At 48.0% G+C, this 23,341-nt stretch overlaps 1 protein-coding gene across 1 annotated transcript; it reads left to right on the forward strand.

The window, feature by feature from the left end:
• The first annotated feature begins 496 nt into the window (after window positions 1-496).
• ets2 (v-ets avian erythroblastosis virus E26 oncogene homolog 2) lies at window positions 497-22,425 on the forward strand. The gene is made up of 10 exons (XM_007909468.2): window positions 497-948; window positions 11,663-11,732; window positions 13,918-14,038; window positions 16,120-16,239; window positions 17,586-17,786; window positions 18,543-18,629; window positions 18,976-19,209; window positions 20,007-20,267; window positions 21,037-21,155; window positions 22,001-22,425. Exons 2-10 carry the CDS (start codon window positions 11,670-11,672, stop codon window positions 22,214-22,216), a joined length of 1,422 nt encoding a protein of 473 aa, XP_007907659.1. The 5' UTR covers window positions 497-948; window positions 11,663-11,669; the 3' UTR covers window positions 22,217-22,425.
• The last annotated feature ends 916 nt before the right edge of the window (window positions 22,426-23,341 follow it).

A 23,341-nucleotide genomic window follows, 5' to 3' on the forward strand; every position in this document is an offset into this window, starting at 1 on the left:
CTCGAAGCTTCGCACAGGAAGCATTTACAGTGGAGCCCTGCAGCTCAGAGGTTAGAGCACTCGCCTCGCAAGCGAGAGACCCGGGTTCGATTCCCGGCAGGGCAAAACCTTGGGCCCTTTTCCTTACTCCACCAGCCTGATAATAATCCCTCCAGAAAAAAATAGTAATAATTTGGTCACTTAATCCACGGCTGTTTGTGGGACACTGCTGTGCGCAATTGGCTGCCGTGTTTCGCCCACGAATACACAGTCAATTCACTTTACTGTATATCCTGTGAAGCGCTTTGAGATGTCTCGAAGACGTGATAAGGCGCTATAGCAAGAATTATTATTATTACTATTATTATTATTATCAGTGATTTCTGTGTTTGAATGGATAGAGATCAGTGCCAGCCAAAGGCAAGAGAAACAGAGAACGTCACCAGGGGGTTTGGTTAACAAGAGAAAAATACATTTTACCATCAAGATTCAAGACGTAATTTCCCAATCTCTCCATCAGAGAGAGAGAGAGAGAGCGAGAGAGAGAAAAAGGGGGCAGGTTACTGTGATTCGTAAACTAGTAAACCCAACCTCTTTTGTGCTGCCTCCATCCAATGAATAAAAGTTGGAGAGAGAAAAGAAAGAGAAAAGATGAAGCAAAAGGCACAGCAGTAGGAGAGGAGATAGATCTTCGCTGAAGGAGGTTGCGTCAAGGAAAAAGGAGAGAGAGAATTTGGGGGAAAAAGAGTGTGTTGAGACTATTAAATTTGACGAGATCTCTGTATTTGCATCAACTTTTGGAGACTGCAACAACATTAACAACAGCAGCAACACAGCGAGAAGTCTCCTCAAAGCTCTGCGCTCTACATTTGTCTGTATTTATTGACTTGGATTTTCAAGCAATCGGCTTTGGGGTTCGGCTGTGGAATTTGGTGTTTTGCCTGCAGTGACTTTTCAGAAAAAGTTACAGTAAGTTTCCATATAATTTTCTTTTTTTGGTGGGTAGATAGAGAGAAAGAGGGTGTGCATTGATTGATAAGAGCTCAGTCTATTTTTCTGTGAGCGCGTGTTTCTTGTGTGTTGAGTGATTTTAGTTTGTGGGTCTTTTTTTTTGGTGCAGTAGTGTGTTTGAATGTTCACACACGCACAACACAAAGACACACACACACACACAACAAAACACACTCACAATACACCAAACACACACATATACCACACACAAAATACACACACAACACGACACACACACACAAAATAAAGACACACACACACCGTACGCACGCAGAACACACTCACAACACACAAAATACACACGAACACACACACACACACACACAAAAGAATCACTGGTGTGTTTAGTTCTGTTGCAAATTGGCTTTTTTTCTGTGTGGGGAATCACTTTTCAACAATAACAACAACGAACTGTGTGACAACGAACTAAGTGTGTGTGTGTTATTATTATATTATATTCATTATTACCTGTATTATAATTATATATGTCATTTTACTGGGAGGTGGGAGTGGGGGGTGGGGGGGGGGGCATAACTTAATAACTATCTGAAGCGCCCACAGTTTGTGCAGGAGTTAGCAGTCAGTTAACTTTTTTTTCTTGTGTGTGTGGTGGGGGGGAATCTCTTTTCTACAACACCAACAACTTGCATTTATATAGCGCCCTTCATGCAGGATAGCTCCTGGGGGTAATTTTGGAGACTTTAAGCCGGGAGAGGGGAGGGAGAGAGAAATAGGGAGAGGGGGAAAGGACTAGTTCGATGACCATTTAAAGGGTTGTGTTTTGGCTTTTTAAACAAAAACAACCGATTACATTTGTATGGGGGAGTGGGGGGTGGGGGGTGGGGGGAGAGTGAGGGTGGGGGAGGGGGTAATAGCCGACGTTTAAACATTTCTGAAGCGCTCGCAGATTGTATAGGAGTTTCAAAACTTTTTGCCTCGGGACTTCGGTTCCCGCAGACAAAGCCGGACTGTTGGCCACAGATCAGATTCCTTTCCCTCACCCCCCCCCCACTACTTCTCCCCTCCACCCCCAGCACACACACAACGCAGAGGTTTTGCATTGTTATTACCCCTGTGCTTGCAAGATTCGGGCTGGGGAGGGTGGGGGAAGAGTGCAAGAGTTAATGTGAGTTGGGCGTTTGTATCAATACATAGATAAACGGACAGACTAGAGAAGCTGGGATCGTTCTCCTTAGAGCAGAGAAGGTTGAGGGGAGATCTAATAGAGAGGGTCAAAATTATGAGGGGTTTTGATGGAGCAGATAAGGGAGGAACTGGTTCCTCTGGTGGGTGGGTCGGTAACCAGAGGACACAGATTTAAGATAGTTGTCAAAAGAACCAGAGGGGAGATGAAGAGTGTTTCTTTTACGCAGCGAGTTGTTGCGCTCTGGAACGAAAGGGTGGTGGAAGCAGATTCAATAATAACTTTCAAAAGGGAATTGGATATGGATTTGAAAAGGAAAAATTTGCAGGGCTTATGGGCTCAGAGCGGGGGAGTGGGACTAGTTGGATGGCTCTTTCAAAGAGCCGGGACAGGCACGATGGGCCGAATGGCCTCCTTCTGTGCTGTAAGATTCTATGATTCTATATTAGGATAAACTCCTTGGTAACTTGTCGCTCCGAGGGCGAAGGGTTCAGTGACGAGTTATCAGGAGTTAGGCGCAAAAATACATAAATAAATGCGTTCGGGATGGGACAGCACAATGACTTGCATGGTGGTGATAATAATAATAATCCTTGCATTTAATAATAATAATATTTGCATTTGACATAGTGCTTTATTACGAATCAAAACGCTTCACAGAATATACTGCAAAGTACATTTTGTCTGTATATTTTGTGATTTTTATAATTGACTGTATTCCTTGACAAGTTAAGCCAGGCTCGAGTTATTCAGAAGTTTACTGTTAATTATTATCGATAATAACAATTCTCGCATTTGAGACGGCACCTTTCACGATCGGGAGCTCGCTTTGCAGTTGCAGAGGACTCTGTGTTTTGTGGTAAACAACTGCAACCCGTAAACCTTCCCCTCTTAGAAGACTGGGGTTAAGATCGCTTTACCTGTGACTTACACCTCTGCTCGTAGCATAGGTACTGTGTCTGTGGCAGTTCAGTGTGTGTGTGTTTCCAGTGAGCATATGTCTAGAGACAGTGCGGAGGGAGAGTGATCCCCAGTGTTAGAGGAATGAGCTGCGAGCAATGATTAGACAAGCGAGAGCTCTTCAGTCTTGAGAGAGGATGATTCAAAAAATAAACCCAGATCACTACTTTAGGCTATACCATGACAGTGCAGCATTTGTGGGACACTACTGTGCGCAATCGGCTGCCGTGTTTCACCCCAAAAATACACAGTCAATTCACTTTACAGTATATCCTGTGAAGCGCTTTGAGACATCCCAATGTCGTGCTAAGATGCTATATTTGACTGTACATTTTATGGACTGTATAAATCGTGTTATTATAATTACAATTTGTTTGCCCACAAAACACCCAGTCACTGTGTTCTGTTGCAAGTCTTCGTGTAGCACTTTGATATGTCCTCTCGACAAGAAAGGCTCTGTATAAAATTCAAGGATATTATTGATAATTATTATAATAGTAATCCTTGCATTTGATATAGTGCCTTATCGTGTCTTTGAGACGTCTCTATTAGGATAATTAATAATAATAATTTGGCAAATTGATGAATTTGTATCAAAGTTTTTTTCTCTCCCTGTACAGTGGTTTCTCAAAAGAAAACTTGCAGAAAATTGGCTACAAAATCAAGGCCGTAATTTAAGAATTTGCCAAATTTTGGATTCTCTGAAGCGGCAAGAAAATATACTAATATTCCTTGCGTTAGATACATACAGTGCCTTTTAGTGCGTGTTTTGAAAACCTTTCAAAGCGCTTCGCGGGATTTTACTATAAAGTGACTGTGTTTGTAAGGCGAAGGTGGCAGCCAACTTGCACACAGCAACACCCCAGAAACAGCCAAAAAGTGAGCGATTTTATCTGGGGGATCGAGTTTTCGGATAGTGCAGTGGGATATTCCAGCACTGCACTGGAGCGTCGCGAGGGAAGCTAGTAATCCCTGGGGTGGAATTTCTACCCCGGAGATGGACATGGCTTAGCCATCGCACGAACCTGAGTGGCCCCCGGCATAATCTAAATAACTCTGGAGGTTGTCAATGTCGCGATAGGGCAGGCAAATTAAAGGGCTTCAAAATCAAGAATGTATTGAACAATTTAAGCGACATGTGGCGTAGTGGTTAGAGCACTCGCCTCGCAAGCGACAGACCTGGGTTTGATTCCCAGGCGGGGCGAAACCTTAGGCAACTTTCCTTACTCCACCGTCTCCAGGTTACCTAGCAGTTAGTAGGGACCCGGTTGTTAGTCGAATGGCGGACTGTAACATAAGGTCACTCCACTTTATAGTATATTCTGTCAAGAGTTTTGAGACGTCTCAACGACGTTATAAGACCCTTTGGCCGGGATACCGGGGGAGAGAGAAACTACCTTCTCTTTTCGAATAGTGTCCCGGGATCTTTAACGTCCACCTGAATGGCGTGTAAGGACCTCGATTTAACGTCTCATCTGTAGAACGATGCCTCCAACAGTGCAGTGCTCCTTCAGTCACTCCATTGCAGTGTCAGCTTAGACTATGAACCCAAAGTCCCGATGTGGGACTTGAACCCACAATCTTCCGACTCAGAGGTGAGAGCGCTCCCGACTGAGCCAGGCTGTACACATACAGGTGCATGGCTGGTGTATGTTAGTATAACTTTCGCCAGATTCGGTGGGTCCTGCATAACAGTACTGTACTGCTGTATTTGTGGGCTTTCTAGAGATCAGTGGACTTAGATCATGCATTGCTGGCATGAGAAAATCACTTATAAGCCTGTGATGGAGCAATTGGTAATTTACATAACGTGTCAGAGGTGCAAAGTAACCCTAACCCATCAATCCTCAGTGTGGCTCAATTGCCTAAACTTGGGCCAACAGTGCAGGCTGACGCACCAGTGTGATACTTTGGGATTGCGTGTAAACTCTGCATTGTCGGAGGTGCCGGCCTTCAGAAGAGATGTTAAACCGAGCTCCTGTCCACCTGTTCAAGTGGACGTTAAAGATCCCACGGCACCACTTAATAATAATAATCCCAGTATTTGAGACGGCGCCCTTTTCACGTTGTTGACACGTCTCAAAGCGCTTCACTGAATATACTGCAAAGCGAATTGACTGTGTATTTTGTGGGTTTAAATGCACCAAATTGCACACAGCAGTGCCCCACAAACAGTCATAGATTGAGTGACCAAATAATTTTTTTGAGGGATTAATACCCCAGGAATGCGATCCGCCAATTGACTAACAACAGGGTTCCTTCTTACTGTGAGATAAACAGAGGCGTGTGGAGTAAGGAAACTTGCCTAAGGTTTCTCCCCACCCGGGAATCAAGCCCTGGGTCCTCTCGCTTGCGAGGCGAGCGGGCACCGTTTGAAAAGAGAAGGGAATTTCTCCCATTGTCCTGGCCAACAATCCCGTCAGATGTTTTGATGCGATCAGGAAAATATCAAACTCAAGGATGGTTAATGATTTTCATTGTTACTTAGAGGTAAAGGAGCTCAATACACAAGGTAATCTGCAGGCTCCGTCAGGCTTGATTTGATTTCTTAAGGTTCAGTCAAATAAAACCCATCAAACAAGCCACGGCTGGGGATGGGCCATGACCGCTTTGTTAAACAGTAATCCTATTGGAACCTTCTTCCTTTCATGGTAATAACCATAAAAGTGAAGTTCATAATTCATCTGCTATTCGACCCACCCCCCCCCCCAAAAACACTTTCTGTTGCGTTAAACATCAATCGGGATGTTTAACTGAATCACTGTAACATGGACTGACTCTTATCACCTGCGCGAATAATACTACTACTAATAATAATCCTTGCATTTGATATAGCGCCTTATCGAGTTGTTCAGACGACTCAAGCAACGTACTGTAAAGTGGATTGATGTGTTTATTTTACGAGCAAAATCTTAAATAGTCCTCAAGCTCAACCACCGCAAGGGCACGTTCTCTGGACACCACCAATACCCCTTTAAATGCAGGGGGAACCTTACGAGACGGGTGTCTGATACACATGGAAACCCATCACTGTGCTTAAAAGTTTCCAAAGCAGACTAAGAGTTCCGTGCGTCTCACCTATACATGGAATTTTCCTGGTGTCTGGAATAGAATGCGTACTCTCTCTCTCTCTCTCTCTCTCTCTCTCTCTATCTCTCTCCCTGGAGGAACGCACCCTCCGCTTATTTAATTATTTAATCCAGAGCATTAGGCGCAGGTTTACGAGAGCCAAGGCTTGGGGGATTCCGGAGGGGGTGCATTGAGTTAACACCTGTTAAAACTACGCAGCTTGTCATTGAAAACACTTTGCAGTAAATCCGGTGAAGCCCTTTGAAAACATCTCAACAGCACGGTAAGGCTCTCCAATTTAGACAAAGGGGGACTTTGTGCTGCCACGTTTCGCCCACAAAAATACACAGTGAATCCACTTGACAATATATTCTGTGAAGTGCTTTGAGACGTCTTCTTGGCCTGCAATTGAAGGGGGAGTAAATTCAAAACCAAACACTATTTCGGTGAGCGAGTGGTAAATGTACGGAACAGGCTCCCGAGGGAGACGGTGGAAGCAGAAAGTGTTGATTCTTTCAAAAGCAAATTAGTTTAATTTCCTTAAGGAAATGATATCGCTGGATACAGTATATAGTTTGGGATATGACATGTGGCGGGCGAACTAGATGGACCTTGGACTTCTTTCGTCTAGCAATTCAATTCTTATGTTCTTTTGTCGGAAGCAAGGATGATTATTATTATTAGTCACTTCCACAAACAGATGGAAATCTCAGTAGGTTGGTTCGGATATTCTTAAACCTGGCGATGGGTTTCTGTCTATGACAAGACACACAGCTGACAAAAATAAGTCAAGTCTCACTGACTTGTAAACTGCATTGCCCTGCCTTCCCGCAGTAATCTTGTGGCTGTATAAATCCTGCTATGTTAATTACTATCTTGTGGAAATGGCATGTAAGTACCAAACCCAAGTGTTTAAATAATATCTCATTCGACACAATGCGACTCCTTGTACTGTGAAACAATTATAATTGAAACAATATAATAATCTTTGCATTTGATGCAGTGTAATATAAAATGACGTTTGTAAAGCGTCTTTCATGTCGGGAGTACATCCCAAGACGCTGAACAGTCGGGGATTAGGAATTAGGAACCGGGTGGGGGGCTTGGGATCAGGGAGGGTGGAGGGCAGAGATGCTGGGGGGGTGGCCGAAGGCATGGTCAAAGAAGAGGGTCTTAAGGCGGTAAGGGAGGGAGCACCTTACCACATTGTCGAGAATAATAATCCTTGCATTTGTTACAGTGCTTTATATGGAGTCCTGTAGCTCAGTGGTTAGAGCACTCGCTTTGCAAGTGAGAGACCTGAGTTCAATTCCAGGCAGAGGGCGAAACCTTGGGCAAGTTTCCTTACTCCACACAGAGCCTAATAATAATCCCTCCAAAAAAAACAAACAATAATAAATTGGTCATTTTCAATCCACGACTGTTTGTGGGACATTGCTGTGCGCAATTGGCTGCCGCGTTCGCCCACAAATACACAGTCAATTCACTTTACAGTATATTCTGTGAAGCGCTTTGGGACGTCCTCCCGACGTGAAAAGCGCTATAGCAAATGCAAGGATTATTATTATTATTATATCATTGAGATGTCTCAAAGCGCTTCACAGGATATACTATAAGGTGCAGTGACTGTATTGTGTAGGCGAACAGGCAGCTAATTTGAGTAGGGCCTTGTCCCACAAAACGTCATGGAGTGAGTGACCATTTTTATTCGGGGGATTGTTGGCCAGGACACCCGGAGAGAGAAACTCTCTTCTCTTTTTGGATAGAGCCACGGGATCTTTAAGATCCACCTGAACAGGCAGACGGGACCTCGGTTTAACGTCTCATCCGAAGGACGGCACCTCTGACAACGCAACACACCCACCAGGCACTGCATCGGAGCGTCATCTTAGACGATGTGATTCCAAGTCCTGACGTGGGACTTGAACCCACAAACTTCTGACTCAGGGGCGAGAGCGCAACTGACTGTGCAGCACAGCTGGAGCACAAACAATGAGTCAAATTGACATTGCATTAGCCCAGAAATTCCAACCACATTCAAAGAGACGAGAGCCCATCCAGTGAGCTGAAATCTACACCAGTCACGATTCATGACTGAGCAGCCAGACATCCCACCGAGCAGGAGTCGTTTTTTTTTCCCCTTAAACTTAATTTTGCCCGGAATTTGCAGGAAATGCCCAAATCTGGATTTTATTTGGAAGCTCTCCCCCCTTTCCTCAATAATAATGATTATCATTATCGTTCTAGGATTTACTCCACACGCCTCATAACAATCCCTCAAGAAAAAATAATAATAAATTGGTCACTTCCATCCACGACCGTTTGTGGGGACGCTGCTGTGCGCAATTGGCTGCCGCGTTTCGCCCACAAATATACGGTCAATTCGCTTTACAGTCTATTCTGTGAAGCGCTTTGAGACGTCGAGAAGACGTGAAAAGGCTCTATATCAAATGCAAGGATTATTATTATTATTATTGTCGAGACGTCTCAAAGTGCTTCACGGGATTTTACTGCAAGGTGTGATTGTGTAGATTGTGATTGTGTCACTGTTAATATCAGACTATATAGAGGTTCTCACTGTTAATATCAGACTATATAGAGGCTCTCACTGTTAATATCAGACTATATAGAGGTGTCACTGTCAATATCAGACTATATCGAGGTTCTCACCGTTATTAATATCAGACTATATAGAGGTTCTCACCGTTATTAATATCAGACTATATAGAGGCTCTCACTGTTAATATCAGACTATATAGAGGTGTCACTGTTAATATCAGACTATATAGAGATTCTCACTGTTAATATCAGACTATATAGAGGTTCTCACCGTTAATATCAGACTATATCGAGGTTCTCACCGTTAATATCAGACTATATAGAGGCTCTCACTGTTAATATCAGACTATATAGAGATTCTCACTGTTAATATCAAGACTATATAGAGGTTCTCACCGTTAATATCAGACTATATAGAGGTGCTCACTAATAATATCAGACTATATAGAGGTGCTCACTGTTAATATCAGACTATATAGAGGTGTCACTGTTAATATCAGACTATATAGAGGTGTCACTGTTAATATCAGACTATATAAGGTGTTCACTGTTAATATCAGACTATATTGATGTGCTCACTGTTAATATCAGACTATATTGAAGGGCTCACTGTTAATATCAGACTATATAGAGGTGTTCACTGTTAATATGGAGTTAACACTGTTAACAGTGGAGTCCTGTAGCTCAGTGGTTAGAGCACTTGCTTTGCAAGCGAGAGACCTGAGTTCAATTCCAGGCAGAGGGCGAAACCTCGGGCAAGTTTCCTTACTCCACACAGAGCCTAATAATAATCCCTCCAAAACAAAACAATAATAAATTGGTCATTTTCAATCCACGACTGTTTGCGGGACATTGCTGTGCGCAATTGGCTGCCGCGTTCGCCCACAAATATACAGTCAATTCACTTTACAGTCTATTCTGTGAAGCGCTTTGGGACGTCCTCCCGACGTGAAAAGCGCTATAACAAATGCAAGGATTATTATTATTATTATTATTATTTATGTGGGCGACGTAACAATTTGAGACAAAATGCTGCTCGGAGGCTAAATCCGGGTGGAATTTCGGGACAAATATTCGTCACTGACTGATTCAGCTAAGACCCTTATCGGGGAGAGGGAGCGGGTGATGCATTTATTTATCCCCCTCCCGTGTTTTGACTTCAAGCTCCTCACACTCGTGTTCAAATCCCTTCACTCTCTGATACCTCCCCCTACCTCGCCGACCTCCTCACTCCCCAATCTACCGCCCGGCATCTTCGCTCGACTGGCGCCGGCGTCCTGCCTACTCTCTACCCGCGCGCCCTCCGCCCCACCATTGGAGGTCGCGCTTTCGGCTGCTACGCCCGCAGACCCGAAACCGAACGCCCCCCCGCCCCCCCCCCCCCCCTACAAAGCACAATCTAAATAAATCTGGAGGCTGTCAATGTCACGACAGGGCAGACAAATTAAACGGCTTCAGAATGAAGAACGTATTCGACAATTTAAGTGTCACGTGGCGTAGTGGTTAGAGCGCCGTGGCTCGGACTCAGGCTCCGCCACTGTGAAGCGCTCTGAGTCGCTATTATAAGTGCAAATTGTTGTCGTTTGTCAAGGGGAAAGATTCACTCCCCACCACCACTCCCACCGGGCTTAGAAGGTAAAATTACGAGGACGCAGGTTGCGTAAACCTGGCTTGCATTCCCTTCAGCTTAGAAGGGTGAGGCGGTGATCTGATTGAGGTGTTCAAAATGATAAAGGGATGTAATGGGGCGGGGACAGGCCGTGGATTCTGGATCAATTCAAATTTTTCAAGACTGAGGTCGAAAGGCTTTTTTTTGTTGGGTAATGGATATCAATGGGTATCAAGACACTCGCACGACCATCATTCCGGTCCACGGACTCCCTAACAAGACCAAACAGATCGATTTCAAAATCCTCACACTGGTCTTCAAATCCCTTCAGGCCCTGGCACCTCTCCACCTCTCTGACCCGCTCACTCCCCGATCCCGGCGCCCGCTGCCTCCGCTCGACTGGCTGCCGCCTCCTGCTTGCCCCTCGTGCCTTCCTATCCACCATCGGTGGCCGCACTTTCAGCCACTCCGCCCCGAAACTCGGGAACGCTCTCTTTCTCTCCCCCTATCCCTCCGCTTTGCACCTCCTTTCCCATCTTCAGGTCGCGCCTCAAGACCTTCCTCTTCGACCGTCCTCCTCCCTCCAACTCGCTATCGTGCTCCGCCACTGTCAAGCGCTCTGGGACGCTTACCTGGAGCGAGGGGCGCTCTATAAGTGCAAGTTGTTGTTGATATGGAGCAAAAAGGCGAGTAAATGGAGTTAAGGTACAGAACAGCCAAATCTAATAGAATGGCGGAACAGGCTCGAGAAGCTGAATGGCCTCCTCCTGTTCCCATGTTCCCACCCTTGTAGTGATGGGTGGTGTGTGTGTGTATGTGTGCGGCTTTGGGAGTATGTGCGGGGGCATGGGGGTTTGGAGTTGGGGGGTGGGGGGAGAGGTGGGTTGTACCCAGAAGGGAATGAGCTCACCGTGTGTAATGCTCGGCGCTGACTCTGAAGGTTCTGTCTGTTGGAGGGGATCCAGACTGTTCCTGGAGTTTGTCTGACTCACGCGGACCTTGTACTCTTACCAGGTGGAAAATAGAACGGACTGTTCCATCGTCTCTAGCCAGAGCCCAGGTTCCCCTCCGCCACCCAACCCCCCCACCCCCCACCCGCCACCTCCCTCCCTCCCTCCTTCCCTCCCTCCCCCGTGCTGACAGCCGCCAGCTCAACAGAACCCAGTCACTTTTGGCTCCGCACCTTATCTTCTTTTGTATATTACCCAACGAATGATCATCAAGCACCTGAAGCGGAGTGGAAGGTCCCTCTGTATGTTTTTTTTCCGCGTGGCTCGGACCAGCTTGTGAACCTGGCTTTACGTTAGATTCTCTTGTTTTCTTCTCCGCAGACCAGCAATGTGTGATTTTGGAATGGATCAAGTGGCTCCCGTTTGCAAAGAACCCCGAGCAGTGCTTAAGGTAAGCTCTCAAAGTCATGACACCACTCACCCCACCCCACCACCACAAACCCCCCCCTCACTCCACAACCAACCGCACCCCCCACACCCCCCCCCCCACTTCCACCCCCGTCTTCTTTTTTCAACGGCTTAAAGAGGCGTGTGAGGTGTAATGGAACATGTAGAGACAGGACAAGATAGTGCAGAGATTTACACCCAGGTGCAAGGGCAACTCAACACCCGCGCTGGTTAAGAGAGAGGCACGCAGAACACTCACTCGCATGCGGTTGCCTTGTGGTACGGAGGCTTTCAGGACACAGCAAACAGTCAGTGTTTGTTTGCAATGAGTCCATTTCCATGTTGGTTAACGTTGCCTTTAACCTGGTAGATATCGCCACTGTGCAATGGCTATGATCCCTCTGACTCACCCACTCTCCACCACCCCCAGCCTGCTACTGACCTCTTTGACCGCACTTTATGGTATAACAATAATAATAATAATAAATGAAGCACCTTATCACGTCCTTGAGACACACACATCAGAGCGCTTCGCAGAATTTATTGTAGAGTGGATCGACTGTGTATTTTGTGGGCGAAACACGACAGCCAATTGCTCACAGCAGCGTCCCACAAACAGTCAGGGATTGCGTGACCAAATTTTTTTGGAGAGGGATTATTACCCCTGGAAAGCGATCCGCCAATCGACTAACAACCGGGTTTCTATGTACCGCTCGGTAAACAGGCGCGGGTGGAGTAAGGAAACTTGCTTAAGGTTTCATCCTACCCGGGAATCGAACCCGTGATCTCCCAATATGGGAGTCCTGAAAATGATTGGCCAAATGGTCTATCTTCTGAGCTGTAAATGTCTGTAGCTGTGTGCTGTGAGCCAAGCAATCGTTGTGTGTTGATGTCTGCATTGAACTGACTAGTTTTAACAGGCACAAGCAGTTCAAGACGGGCTGTTTAACAGGGATCTGTCAAAAGGAGAGTGACTGAGGGGGAGGAAAGACAGATTGGTCTTATTACTCGCACATACTCATACACACACATACATGCTCACACACACAGACTCTCGCACACACTTTCTCGCACACACATACACTCTCATACACACTCTCACAAACACTCACTCACACACTCACACTCTCTCACACACACTTACACACACACACACACTCACTCACACACACACTCTCATACCCACACGCACACTCGAAACTCTGGAGCGTTATCATGTGCTGCTCTGACTGATTGACAAACAGATTTTTTTTAGGAGGCTGGAAGCACCATTTTCTCAGCCAAGCACTGTTAACGATTAACTTTATAATAGGGTTTGTCAAACGGGGGAGGATGAGGAGGAGGAGACAATGCCATCGATCCTCATCAAAATTACATGGTTATAAATTAGGTCTATCACACACTTACACACACTTACACACACAGAGACACACACACAGAGTCACGGAGACAAACAGACACACACAGACACACAGACATACACCCACCCAGAGACACACACACACATACAGAGGCGCGCACACTCCCACACGAGGTACTGAGCCACAAAGACGCACGTGATCGATGATTGGCCCAGTGAGTAAGTGTGAACTTGCCCATCATGTTACACAATCGACTTTTCCCATTTCGCAATGTATTCGGTACTGTAATCTGTTATCATCAAAGCACATAGCAGTCAACTTGGCATCTCAAGTTCCTCAGTTGTGAGTTGGAAAATATTTACCAAGGGTTCATAGAGCATTCGACTATTTCCTTCAGTAGAAAGTTGTCGATAGACCATTTGTTAGTCGGTTGACCGGGTATAATAATCCCTCTCCCCGCCAACCTCACCACTCAATCCACAACTATTTGTGGGACACTGACTACCACAAAATACGCAGTCAAACTACTTTACAGTATATTTTGTGAAGCGCTTTGAGACGTCGGAACAACGTGATAAGGTCAGTGCCTTGGGACGTCCTCCCGACTTGAAAGGCGCTATACCAATGTAATTTGTTGCTGTATATCAAATGCATTATTATTATTATTATATTATAATTCACAAATTATCAAACCAGTCCGGACGCAAGAGGCAGGAACACAGAATGAGCAGCCAAGTAATCTCCTTGTTGGGAGTGAATGAAGGTGTTTTCTGGCCCAATACGATACCCAGTGTGTTAAGAGCCTTTTCCTCTTATTTTCTCTCTCAGCGCCAGTCAGCGTTCGACACGTATGAACCGCTCGGCAGCATCTTTGCCGGGTTGCTGTCGTATTTGGACGAAGACCAGACGTTACAGGAGGTACCGACGGGCATGGCTTCCCTCTTATACGGTAAAGAGCTTAACGGCTCGGGACGCTGCCTAGTGCGGCATTGAGCAGTGCGCAAGCTCGGTGTGCTGCACTTCGCCCACAAATTACAGTCACTCCACCTTATAGTGCAGACACTGCTGTGCGCAATCTGTCTTAGCTGACACTCCAATGCAAGAGTGTGGGGTGGGTTGCAATGTCGGAGGCGCAGTCCTTTGGGTGAGACGTCAAACCCAATATCTGACTGTTCAGGTGGATGTTAAAGATCCCGCGGCGCTGTTCAAAAAGAGGAGAGAGTTTCTCTCTCTCTCTCTCTCTCTCTCTCTCTCTCTCTCGGTATCCTGGCCAACAATCCCCCCAAATAAAATTGGTCGCTCGCTCCATGGCTGTTTGCGGGACTCTGCTGTGCGCAAACCGGCTGCTGCGTTTCGCTCACGAAATTACACAGTCACTCCACTTTGCAGTATATCCTGTGGAGAGCTTCGAGCCGTCTGGACGAGGCACTATATCAAGGGCAAGGATTATTCTTATCGCTCTGCGTGAAAAAAATTCTCCTATATCTCCATTCGCTCTTCCCGTGACTGTCTTACACCTGTGTTCCCCAGTCACTGACTCCCTGACCACTGGAAGTAGCTTCTCCCTGTTCACCCTGTCGAAACCCATCACTTTGTACACATCAGAAACAACAAATTGCATTTCACTTCGGGAACACGTCCCCCAGGTGCTGGACGGTCAGGAATTGGGACCCGAGTTGGAATCAGGAGGGTTGGTGGGCAGGGAGGGTAGGGGTCGGAGGGTGACCGAAGGCGCGGTCGAAGAGGAGGGTCTTGAGACGGACCTTGAAGGAGGCAAAGGAAGGAGACTGTGGGATAGAGTTCCAAAGGGTGGGGGCAGATAGTAAAACGGGGCAGTGGGATTGAACTGAGAGCCGGCGCAGATCCGATGGGCCGAATGGCCTCCTTCTGCTCTGTAGATTGCTATGATTCATCCTGTCGCCTTTGTGATCTGACAGGCTGCACAGCCTGTGGCTGACCCGGGGGAAGCTTCACATGGCCCAGATCTCTGGAGCAACCGCTGAACATTTAACTAATGCAGCAACAGCCATCCCCGTGGCCAAACATAACATCTTTTAACTCCAGACAGACTGCAAACTGGTGCCGTTCCAGTCTTGCGGCTGTGGGTTACAATCTCTTTGCCAACCTGGCTTTTTGGCGATTGCGATTGCTATTGGGAAACGACACAGATTCCTTTCCGAAGTTCAGGCTGCACTAACCAGCGATTGGGGTCCATCGAGTCAAGATGATACATATACAGTGGAAAAAAACAAGCTGCACTGTTTTATAGTCAGCCTACAAACGCACAGTGACTGCATTTTACAGCAGACCCTGTGAAGCGCTTTGAGATGTGTCAGCGTGATAAGGCACCAGCTATATTAGCTAATTATTAATTACTGCTATCGATATATTTAATTAGCTGCCGGGTTTTCCCGCAGAATACGCACAGTCACAACGCTTTATAATAAATCCCGTGAAGCGCATTGAGACATCTCGACGACGGGAGCGGGAGGGAGACAGACAGCGAGAAAGAGAGCGAAACACAGACAGAGTGAGATTGGCATAGAGAGAGAATTGCTGGCACAAGGCAGTACTACAATCACAGTATAACCTCCGATGGAATATAATATTAATAATATTAATAATTCTAAGAACCTTATCACGTCGCTGAGACCCCTGAAAGCGCTTCACAGAATGTATTGTAAAGTTTATTTTTGGTGGGGGGGGCAACACGCGGTAGCCCGATCGGGCACGGCAGTGACCCACAAACAGTTGCGGACTGAGGCCACCACATTCTTTTTAATTATTAATATTATTTGTTTGGAGGGATTATTACCTCCGGAAAGCGATCCACCAACCGAGTAACAGAGGTGCGTGGAGTAGGAAAACTTGCCTAAGGTTTTTTTTTCCCCCGCGCGGGAATCGAACCCGGGTCCCACTCGCTTGCGAGGCGAGCCCGCTACCCGCTACGCTACGGGACTCTCCTCGGGTAAACAGTGCGCTGCTCGCGGTACCGCCTCTCACTGCATCGGTTCTGCTCTCTCCCTGCAGACGTCGGCACCAGTGAGGTGCCTCTCCTCACGCCGGGCAGCAAGGCCGTCATGAGCCTGGCTCTGAAGGAGAGCTTCAGCGGCTTCGCCAAGGAGCAGTGCCGTCTGGGAATCGCCAAAGGTAACTCGCCGGCGCCTCAAGAAACTGGCCACGCTGGCTTTACGTTACACCTCGGAGAAGAGATTGGTCTCACGTCCGTTGGGGGGGGGGGGAGGGAATGGGGTTGGGTGGGGTGGGGGAATTAATGGGAAAGCGAGCTCCGTGAACCTACCACCCCAGGTTAGCAACATTTGCAGTTTGGGGTTAACCCCATGCGAACGCACAGGGTTTGCCCTCAACTATGCCAATCCACAGCCAACGAGAACAACGGCAGCAGCAACACCAACATGTTGGGCCTTTCGCGTCAGGAGGACGACCCAAGGCGCTGGACAGTCAGGGATTTGGACCTGAGCAGGGGGTTGGGATCAGGAGGGGTAGGAGGAGGGCAGCGGGGGGTAGGAGGATGACTGAAGCCACGGTCGAAGAGGGGCCGTGCCTTGAAGGAGGCAAGAGGGTGGTTGGGGGAGCAGGGTGGGGGGTGGGGGTTGTGGTGGGCTGAGGGGAAGGGATTGTGAAGGGACTGTGTGAGGAGGCTTTACAAATTCACCTGGCGTCCTTTTTCCATTGGTCACAGCAGTATCTACAGTAACTAACTGACAACGGCTCGCGTTGCACTGCGCAATGCGGTGGTGGGGCTGGAGCTAGGAAGATGGGGGGGGAGTGGGAAGGTCGCCACAAGCGTCTCACACATATCACAGCGTCACGTTCCGTCGCAATCTGTGTGATAGTAGCGTTTAATCTTGTGACGCTTCCCTGTGCCGGCGAAAAAATGGGAGTCAAGTCCACCCTCTGTGATGGTCTCCAGGCCGGTTCCTGAGCCGGGTGGGTCCTCAGTGTTCCAGGGCAATGCTTACTTACGGCAGCCCAGCCTGTTCTCGACGTCAGGACTTGGGAGGAACCCGATCCGATTTGGCTGCCGCTTCAGGTTCTTTGAGCTCACGTAATTTAGGCCGACCCTCCAAATTGATAATAATAATCCTTCCGAAAAGATAATAATGCAGTCGCTCGATCCACAGCTGTGCGGAATTGGATGTCGCGTTTCGTCCACGAAATACGCAGCCGCTGCACTTTACAGTATATTCTTTGAAGCGCTTTGAGACGTCTCGAAGGCGCTATATCAAATGCAAGGATTATTATTATTATTATTATTATAATGCAGCGGTTGAATTGTCAGAGCTGCTGTCCTGCGGGTGAGAGGTTTAAACCAAAGCCCCGTCCATTGCCCTGTTCAGGCGGACGATGAAGATCCCGCGGGAGTGAGGACAGAGGATCTGGGTTCGGAGACTCCCAAATACCTCGGCGATGGTTTTTTTTTACTCGTCCGGAATAAACGAGCGTATTGCGTATCTCCTCTGACCTCTCCCCAGATCCTCACGTGTGGAGTGAGCGGCAGGTCAGCCAGTGGTTGCAATGGGCCATCAATGAGTTCAGTCTGGAAAACGTCAACTTCCAAAAGTTCAGCATGTCCGGGCAGGCACTCTGTGGCCTGGGTAAGGACAGCTTCCTGGAACTGGCGCCCGATTTCATCGGAGATATCCTTTGGGAACACCTGGAACAGCTAATGAAAGGTACAGCCCTGGTTATCCCATTCTCGAGACCTTCCTTGTTGACCGCAGCCTTCGGTCATCCTCCCACCACTACCCCCCAACCCCGCCCCACCACCCCCGGCCTTTACCCTCCACTCCTCTTGATTTCCAACCCTCAAACGCCGATGCAAACCCTTCACTGAATGTAAACCGCGCGATATTAATGCAATTTGTTGTGGTGGTTGTGGTTAGTCAGAAGGTTGGGGGGTTCAAGCCCCCACGTTGGGGCTTGGAACCACATAATCTTGCGCTGTGTTGGGGGGGCGCGGTGTAGTGGGAGGGGGGTGTGGGGTGGGGGGGTGTGTGTTGCATTGTCGGAAGTGCCGTCTGCTATTCAGGTGGACGCACTATTCGAAAAAAAGAAGAGGGAATCTCTGTCTCCTGGTGTCCTGGCCAACAATCCCCCAAATAAAATTGGTCCTGAAAAACACAAGTCACCGCGCTTTACAGTAAATCCTTTGAAGCGCTTTGAGATCTCCTCCTGAATGACACACAGAGCATTACGTCAAACGTACGGATATTATTATTAATGATTACACCCATCCTCACATTTGCTGGAGCGCTTTTCACGTCAGGAGGGCGTGGAGTATAAACACTGCTCGTTCATTGCGTATAATCGCAAGTTGCTGTTGACTCACCGACCTCTCGTCTGGAGAGATATTTTTTTATAAAACAATGTGATTGATTGCTTCTCTTTTCTTTGTCTTCCCCCCCCGTTCCTCCCTTTTTTGAGTCCAGCTTGTCAGGAGGAGCCGCAGTCACAGTGCCTGGGAACTCCGACACACTACTATTCCAACTCCCATTGGATCAGTAGCCATTCGAACGGTAAGCCATTCAAAATCAAACTATTCCAAAACTCCGCTGCCCTTGTACTCGCCTGCTCCAAACTCCGTAGAGTGGAGTCCCGGAGCTCAGCGGTTGGAGCCCTCGCCTCGCGAGCGAGAGGACCCGGGTTCGATTCCCAGGCGGGGGCAACACGTTGGGCAAGTTTTCCTTCCTCTTCACATGCGATGCAAGGATTATTATTATTATTATTATTATTATTATTATCGTACCAGTGCTCGTCAGACTCCACTGGCTCCCTAGCACAGGACGGATCGATTTCAAGATCCTCTCACTCGTCCACAAATCCCTTTTTTTCACCCCGCACCTATTTCATCGTTGCCCGCAGGTATCAGAAACAGCCATACCCAGTGCGGAGAGGGAGCTCTCTCGGGTTACATCGAGACCAGCCTGCACGGACAGATCTTGTCAGACTTAAGAAACCAGGAGTTCCTGAACATGACCCACGACTTCCAGCTTCAGCCCAACCCGACGGCACCTCGTGCTGAGATGAGCTATTACCCCCCGCAGCGGCAGCAATTGACCACCGACAACCTTCTCCAACTGAGCATCATGGGCAGGGGTGAGTCGAACAGAGAGAGAGAGAGGAGAGAGAGAGCCCTGTGTGGTCAGGTCTGAACTAAAGGCATCAAAGTGAAGATACAGTAAAATTCCCATCTTATACCGTGGAGTCCCGTAGTTTAGTGGTTAAAGCACTAGCCTCGCAAGTGATTCCCGGGCGGGGCGAAACCTTAGCCAAGTTTCCTTCCTTCACAGACCTCTGTTTACCGAGCAGTAAGTAGGAACCCAGTTGTTTGACGATTGGCGAATTGCCAAGGCTAATAATCCCTTCAAGAAGACGACTTGATCGCTCAATCCACGACTGTTGGTGGGACGCTGCTTTAGGCGATGGGCTGCTGCGTTTCGCCCATAAAATACTCCACTTTACAGTATATCCTGTGAAGCGCTTTGAGACGACTCAACGACGTGATAAGGCGCTGCTTCGAATGCAAGGATTATTATCATTATCTTTATAAATTGTATAATCGCCCAAGTCATTCATGCACCCGAGTCCTATTCAGTTTCCTGTCAAACCCACTTAGATTTCTTTGCGCCACTCGTATTATGACCTCCTAACTCGTAACACCCCTCCCTTACCCTCCATTACCTCCCCCACTTACCAGCTGCATTGAACCACGGGAAATGAGGTCCTGAGCCGTCGACCCGTGCACACACACACGCATACACGCAATCGCACACGCAAACACACGCAGAAGAGAGCTTCCATTTCCCGCGATTCCAATGTGATCAGGCGCTATATCAAATGCAAGGATTATTATTGTGATTATAATGCCAGTCTGTTGTTGTCGTCATCATTAGCTGGACCCCAGAAGCAAGCGTCCCTGGAAAGCGTGGACAGTTTTGACAGCTCAGACTCGGTGCTGAGGTCGTGGGGCAGTCACTCCTCGCTGTGTGACACCCAGCGCGTCCCCTCGCAGGACAGCTTCGAGGTGGAATGCAGCCAGTCCCTGTGTCCCAGCAAACCCAACATCTCCTTCAAGGACTACATTGAAAAGAGGAAAGAGCCCCTGGAGCTGGGGAAGCCCGTCATTCCTGCCGCTGTCCTCGCTGGGTTCACAGGTGAGGCCTCGTTCCATTCCCTATGGTGCAGTGGTTAGAGCATTCACTTCGCAAGCGAGAGGACCTGGGTTCGATTCCCGGGCGGGGCGAAACCTTAAGCGAGATCCTGTTTACCCAGCAGTAAGTAGGAACCCTTGTCGTTAGTCGATTGGCAAATCGCTTTCCGGGGATAATAACCTCTTCAAAAAAATTAATAATTTGGTCACTCAATTCACGACTGTTTGTGGGACGCCACTGTTCACAATTGACTGCCACGTTTCACCCACAAAATATACAGTCAATTCGCTTTGCAGTATATTCTGTGAAGCGCTTTGAGACGTCTCAACAATGTGATCAAGCACTATATCAAATGCAAGAACTATCATTATTAAGGGCAGAGGTGCCGTCCTTCAAATGAGACGTTAAGCCAAGGTTCCCGTCTGCGCCTGTTCAGGTGGATGTTAAAGATCTCGCGGCACTATTCAAAAAGAGAAGGGATTTTCTCTCCCCCGGTGTCCTTGCCAACAATCTCCCCTCACCCAAAATCAAATTGCTCACTCGCTCCATGGCTGTGTGTTTGGTGGGTGAACGTGGCAGGATGTTTGCGCACAAGACAAAGATCCCATGAGGTGAACCCATGATGGCTGGCAAAGGGAGAGAGCTTTACAAAACAGGAAACTGCTTTGCTTTTTCCTTTGAAGAAAGGGAAGCCGAGGCCCTGTTTTGATGTCTGTTGTGAGTCTGTTTCCCGTCATCCCCGGTTGACTTCCACTCTCTGGTTCCTGTGCAGGAAGTGGGCCCATTCAGCTCTGGCAGTTCCTACTCGAATTATTGACAGACAAATCGTGCCAGTCTTTCATCAGCTGGACCGGGGACGGATGGGAGTTTAAGCTGACCGACCCTGATGAGGTAAGGGTCTCATTTCTACCCGACAAACGCATTCACCCTATGAAACAACAAGCTCCATTGATACAGCGCCTTTCACATCAGGAGAATGCCCTAAAATGCTGGACAGTGAAGGGTTTCCACCCAAGCTGAAGGGTTGGAGTCATGAGGGGTGGTAGAGTGGTGGGTGGGTGACCAAAAGCACGGTCAAAGAGGAAGGTCTTGAGACGGGCCTTAAAGGAGGCAAAGGAGGGGGCGAGGTGGAGGGGCTCCAGGATGGAGTTCAAGAGGATGGGGGCAGAGAGGCTAAAGGCCACCAGATCACCAATATAGGGTGGGCAGGGTGAGGATATGGAGCAGGCCAGGTTCCACCGAGCGAGGAGAGCGGTGAGGTTGGCAAAGTTTTAGTGGGTCGCAGTGGTAAGAAGAAGCAGGACCGTGGAAGGCTTCAAAGGTGAGGACTCTGAGAGTGTGTTGTATTGTCGGAGGTAATCCTTTGGATGAGACGTTAAACATAGATCCCTGCTGCCCCTTCGGGTAGACATTAAAGATCTCAACGCACTGTTCGAAAAGAGAAGGGAGTTTTTCTCTCTCCCCCAGTGTCCTGGTCAACAATCCCCAAATAAAATTGGTCACTCACTCCACGGCTGTTTGTGGGGACGCTGTTGTGCGCAGTTGGCTTCCGCGTTTCGCCCACAAAATACACAGTCAACTCACTTTACAATATATTCTGTGAAGCGCTTTGAAGCATCTCAACTGCGTGATAAGACTCCATATCGAATGCAAGGATTATTTTTATTGATTTATTTATTTTTTATTTATTATTATCATTAATATTAATAATAACTGATGTGCTTTCCATGGCTCAGGTGGCCCGGCGATGGGGCAGGAGGAAGAACAAGCCCAAGATGAACTACGAGAAGCTGAGCCGTGGGCTCCGCTATTACTACGACAAGAACATCATCCACAAGACCGCGGGGAAGCGTTACGTGTACCGCTTCGTGTGCGACCTTCACAACCTGCTGGGCTACACAGCGGAGGAACTGCACTCCATGCTCGGTGTCCAGCCAGACACCGAGGACTGAGCCCCAGAACAGGCCAGCCCGTGCCCCCGCCCTCTCTTCTCCCTCCCCCACCGCACACGAACATATATGCCATTTTATTTCACGGCCCGGACACACCCCCACCCACCCTCCTCCGGGATCACGAGACATCTTTTTTTACCGTGAGAGATTTAAAGATGTCCCCTCTCCTCCCCACCCCCCCATCCCCTCATTTCCCGACATTACGGACTGATAACACAGCTCGACGCTGGTGAATTAAGCGGGGAGACTGGCGTGGGAAGACGGGAGCACTTTAATCCGTAGCTCTTTTTCTGACGGTGAATTGTCTCTCTTTTTTTATTTAAAACACCCGATATCTTTTGTCCATCCGTCTGTTCCCTGTTCAGGCAGACGTTAAAGATTACTGCGGCGATACCGCTGTCAAGAGAAGGGGAGTTTCCCTCTCTCTCTCTCGCTTGCTCGCGTTCTCTTCCGGTGTCCTGACCTGACAAACCTCCAAATAAAGTTCAGGCACTCGTCTCGTGGCTGTTTGTGGGGGCGCGAGAGGGGTGGGGGGTGGAGGGCTGAGGGTGTTGTCGCTGTGCGCAAATTGGCTGCCACATTCGCCTGCAAAATGCACACAGTCACACAAGACACACAGTTGCTGACACTTCCCGGTATAAAATCCCCCGAAGCGCCACGAGACGTCCCCCTGACGGGTGAAAGGCGCCGTGTCGAATGCGAGGATTATTCATTGTCGTGAGTCGCGACGTTAGTCCCATCAAGAGTCGTAAATAAAAATATGGACCCTCTTGTTACCCCGGAGGGAATCTCAGTACAATAATAATATAATAATATAATAATAATAATAATAATCCTTGCATTTAAAGTAACAACCGGGTTCCTCCATACTGCTGGGTAAACAGATGCCTGTGGATTAAGGAAACTTGCCTAAGGATTCGTCCTGCCTTGGAATCGAACCCAGGTCCTCTTGCTTGCGAGGCGAGTACAGGACTCCATACAAAGCAGCTGGTTTAACTGCATCGAGTCGAATGATTGTATAAAGCAAACAAACCAAAGGAAACTTTTTCCTCGAAAGCGGGTCCTCGCGAAGTTTTGGTGGTAAAAGGAAAAACCTATCCACCTACACCTTCTGTACAGCAACGT

Source organism: Callorhinchus milii, unplaced genomic scaffold (assembly GCF_018977255.1).
Source record: "Callorhinchus milii isolate IMCB2004 unplaced genomic scaffold, IMCB_Cmil_1.0 Scaffold4, whole genome shotgun sequence".
Taxonomy (NCBI): domain Eukaryota; kingdom Metazoa; phylum Chordata; class Chondrichthyes; order Chimaeriformes; family Callorhinchidae; genus Callorhinchus; species Callorhinchus milii.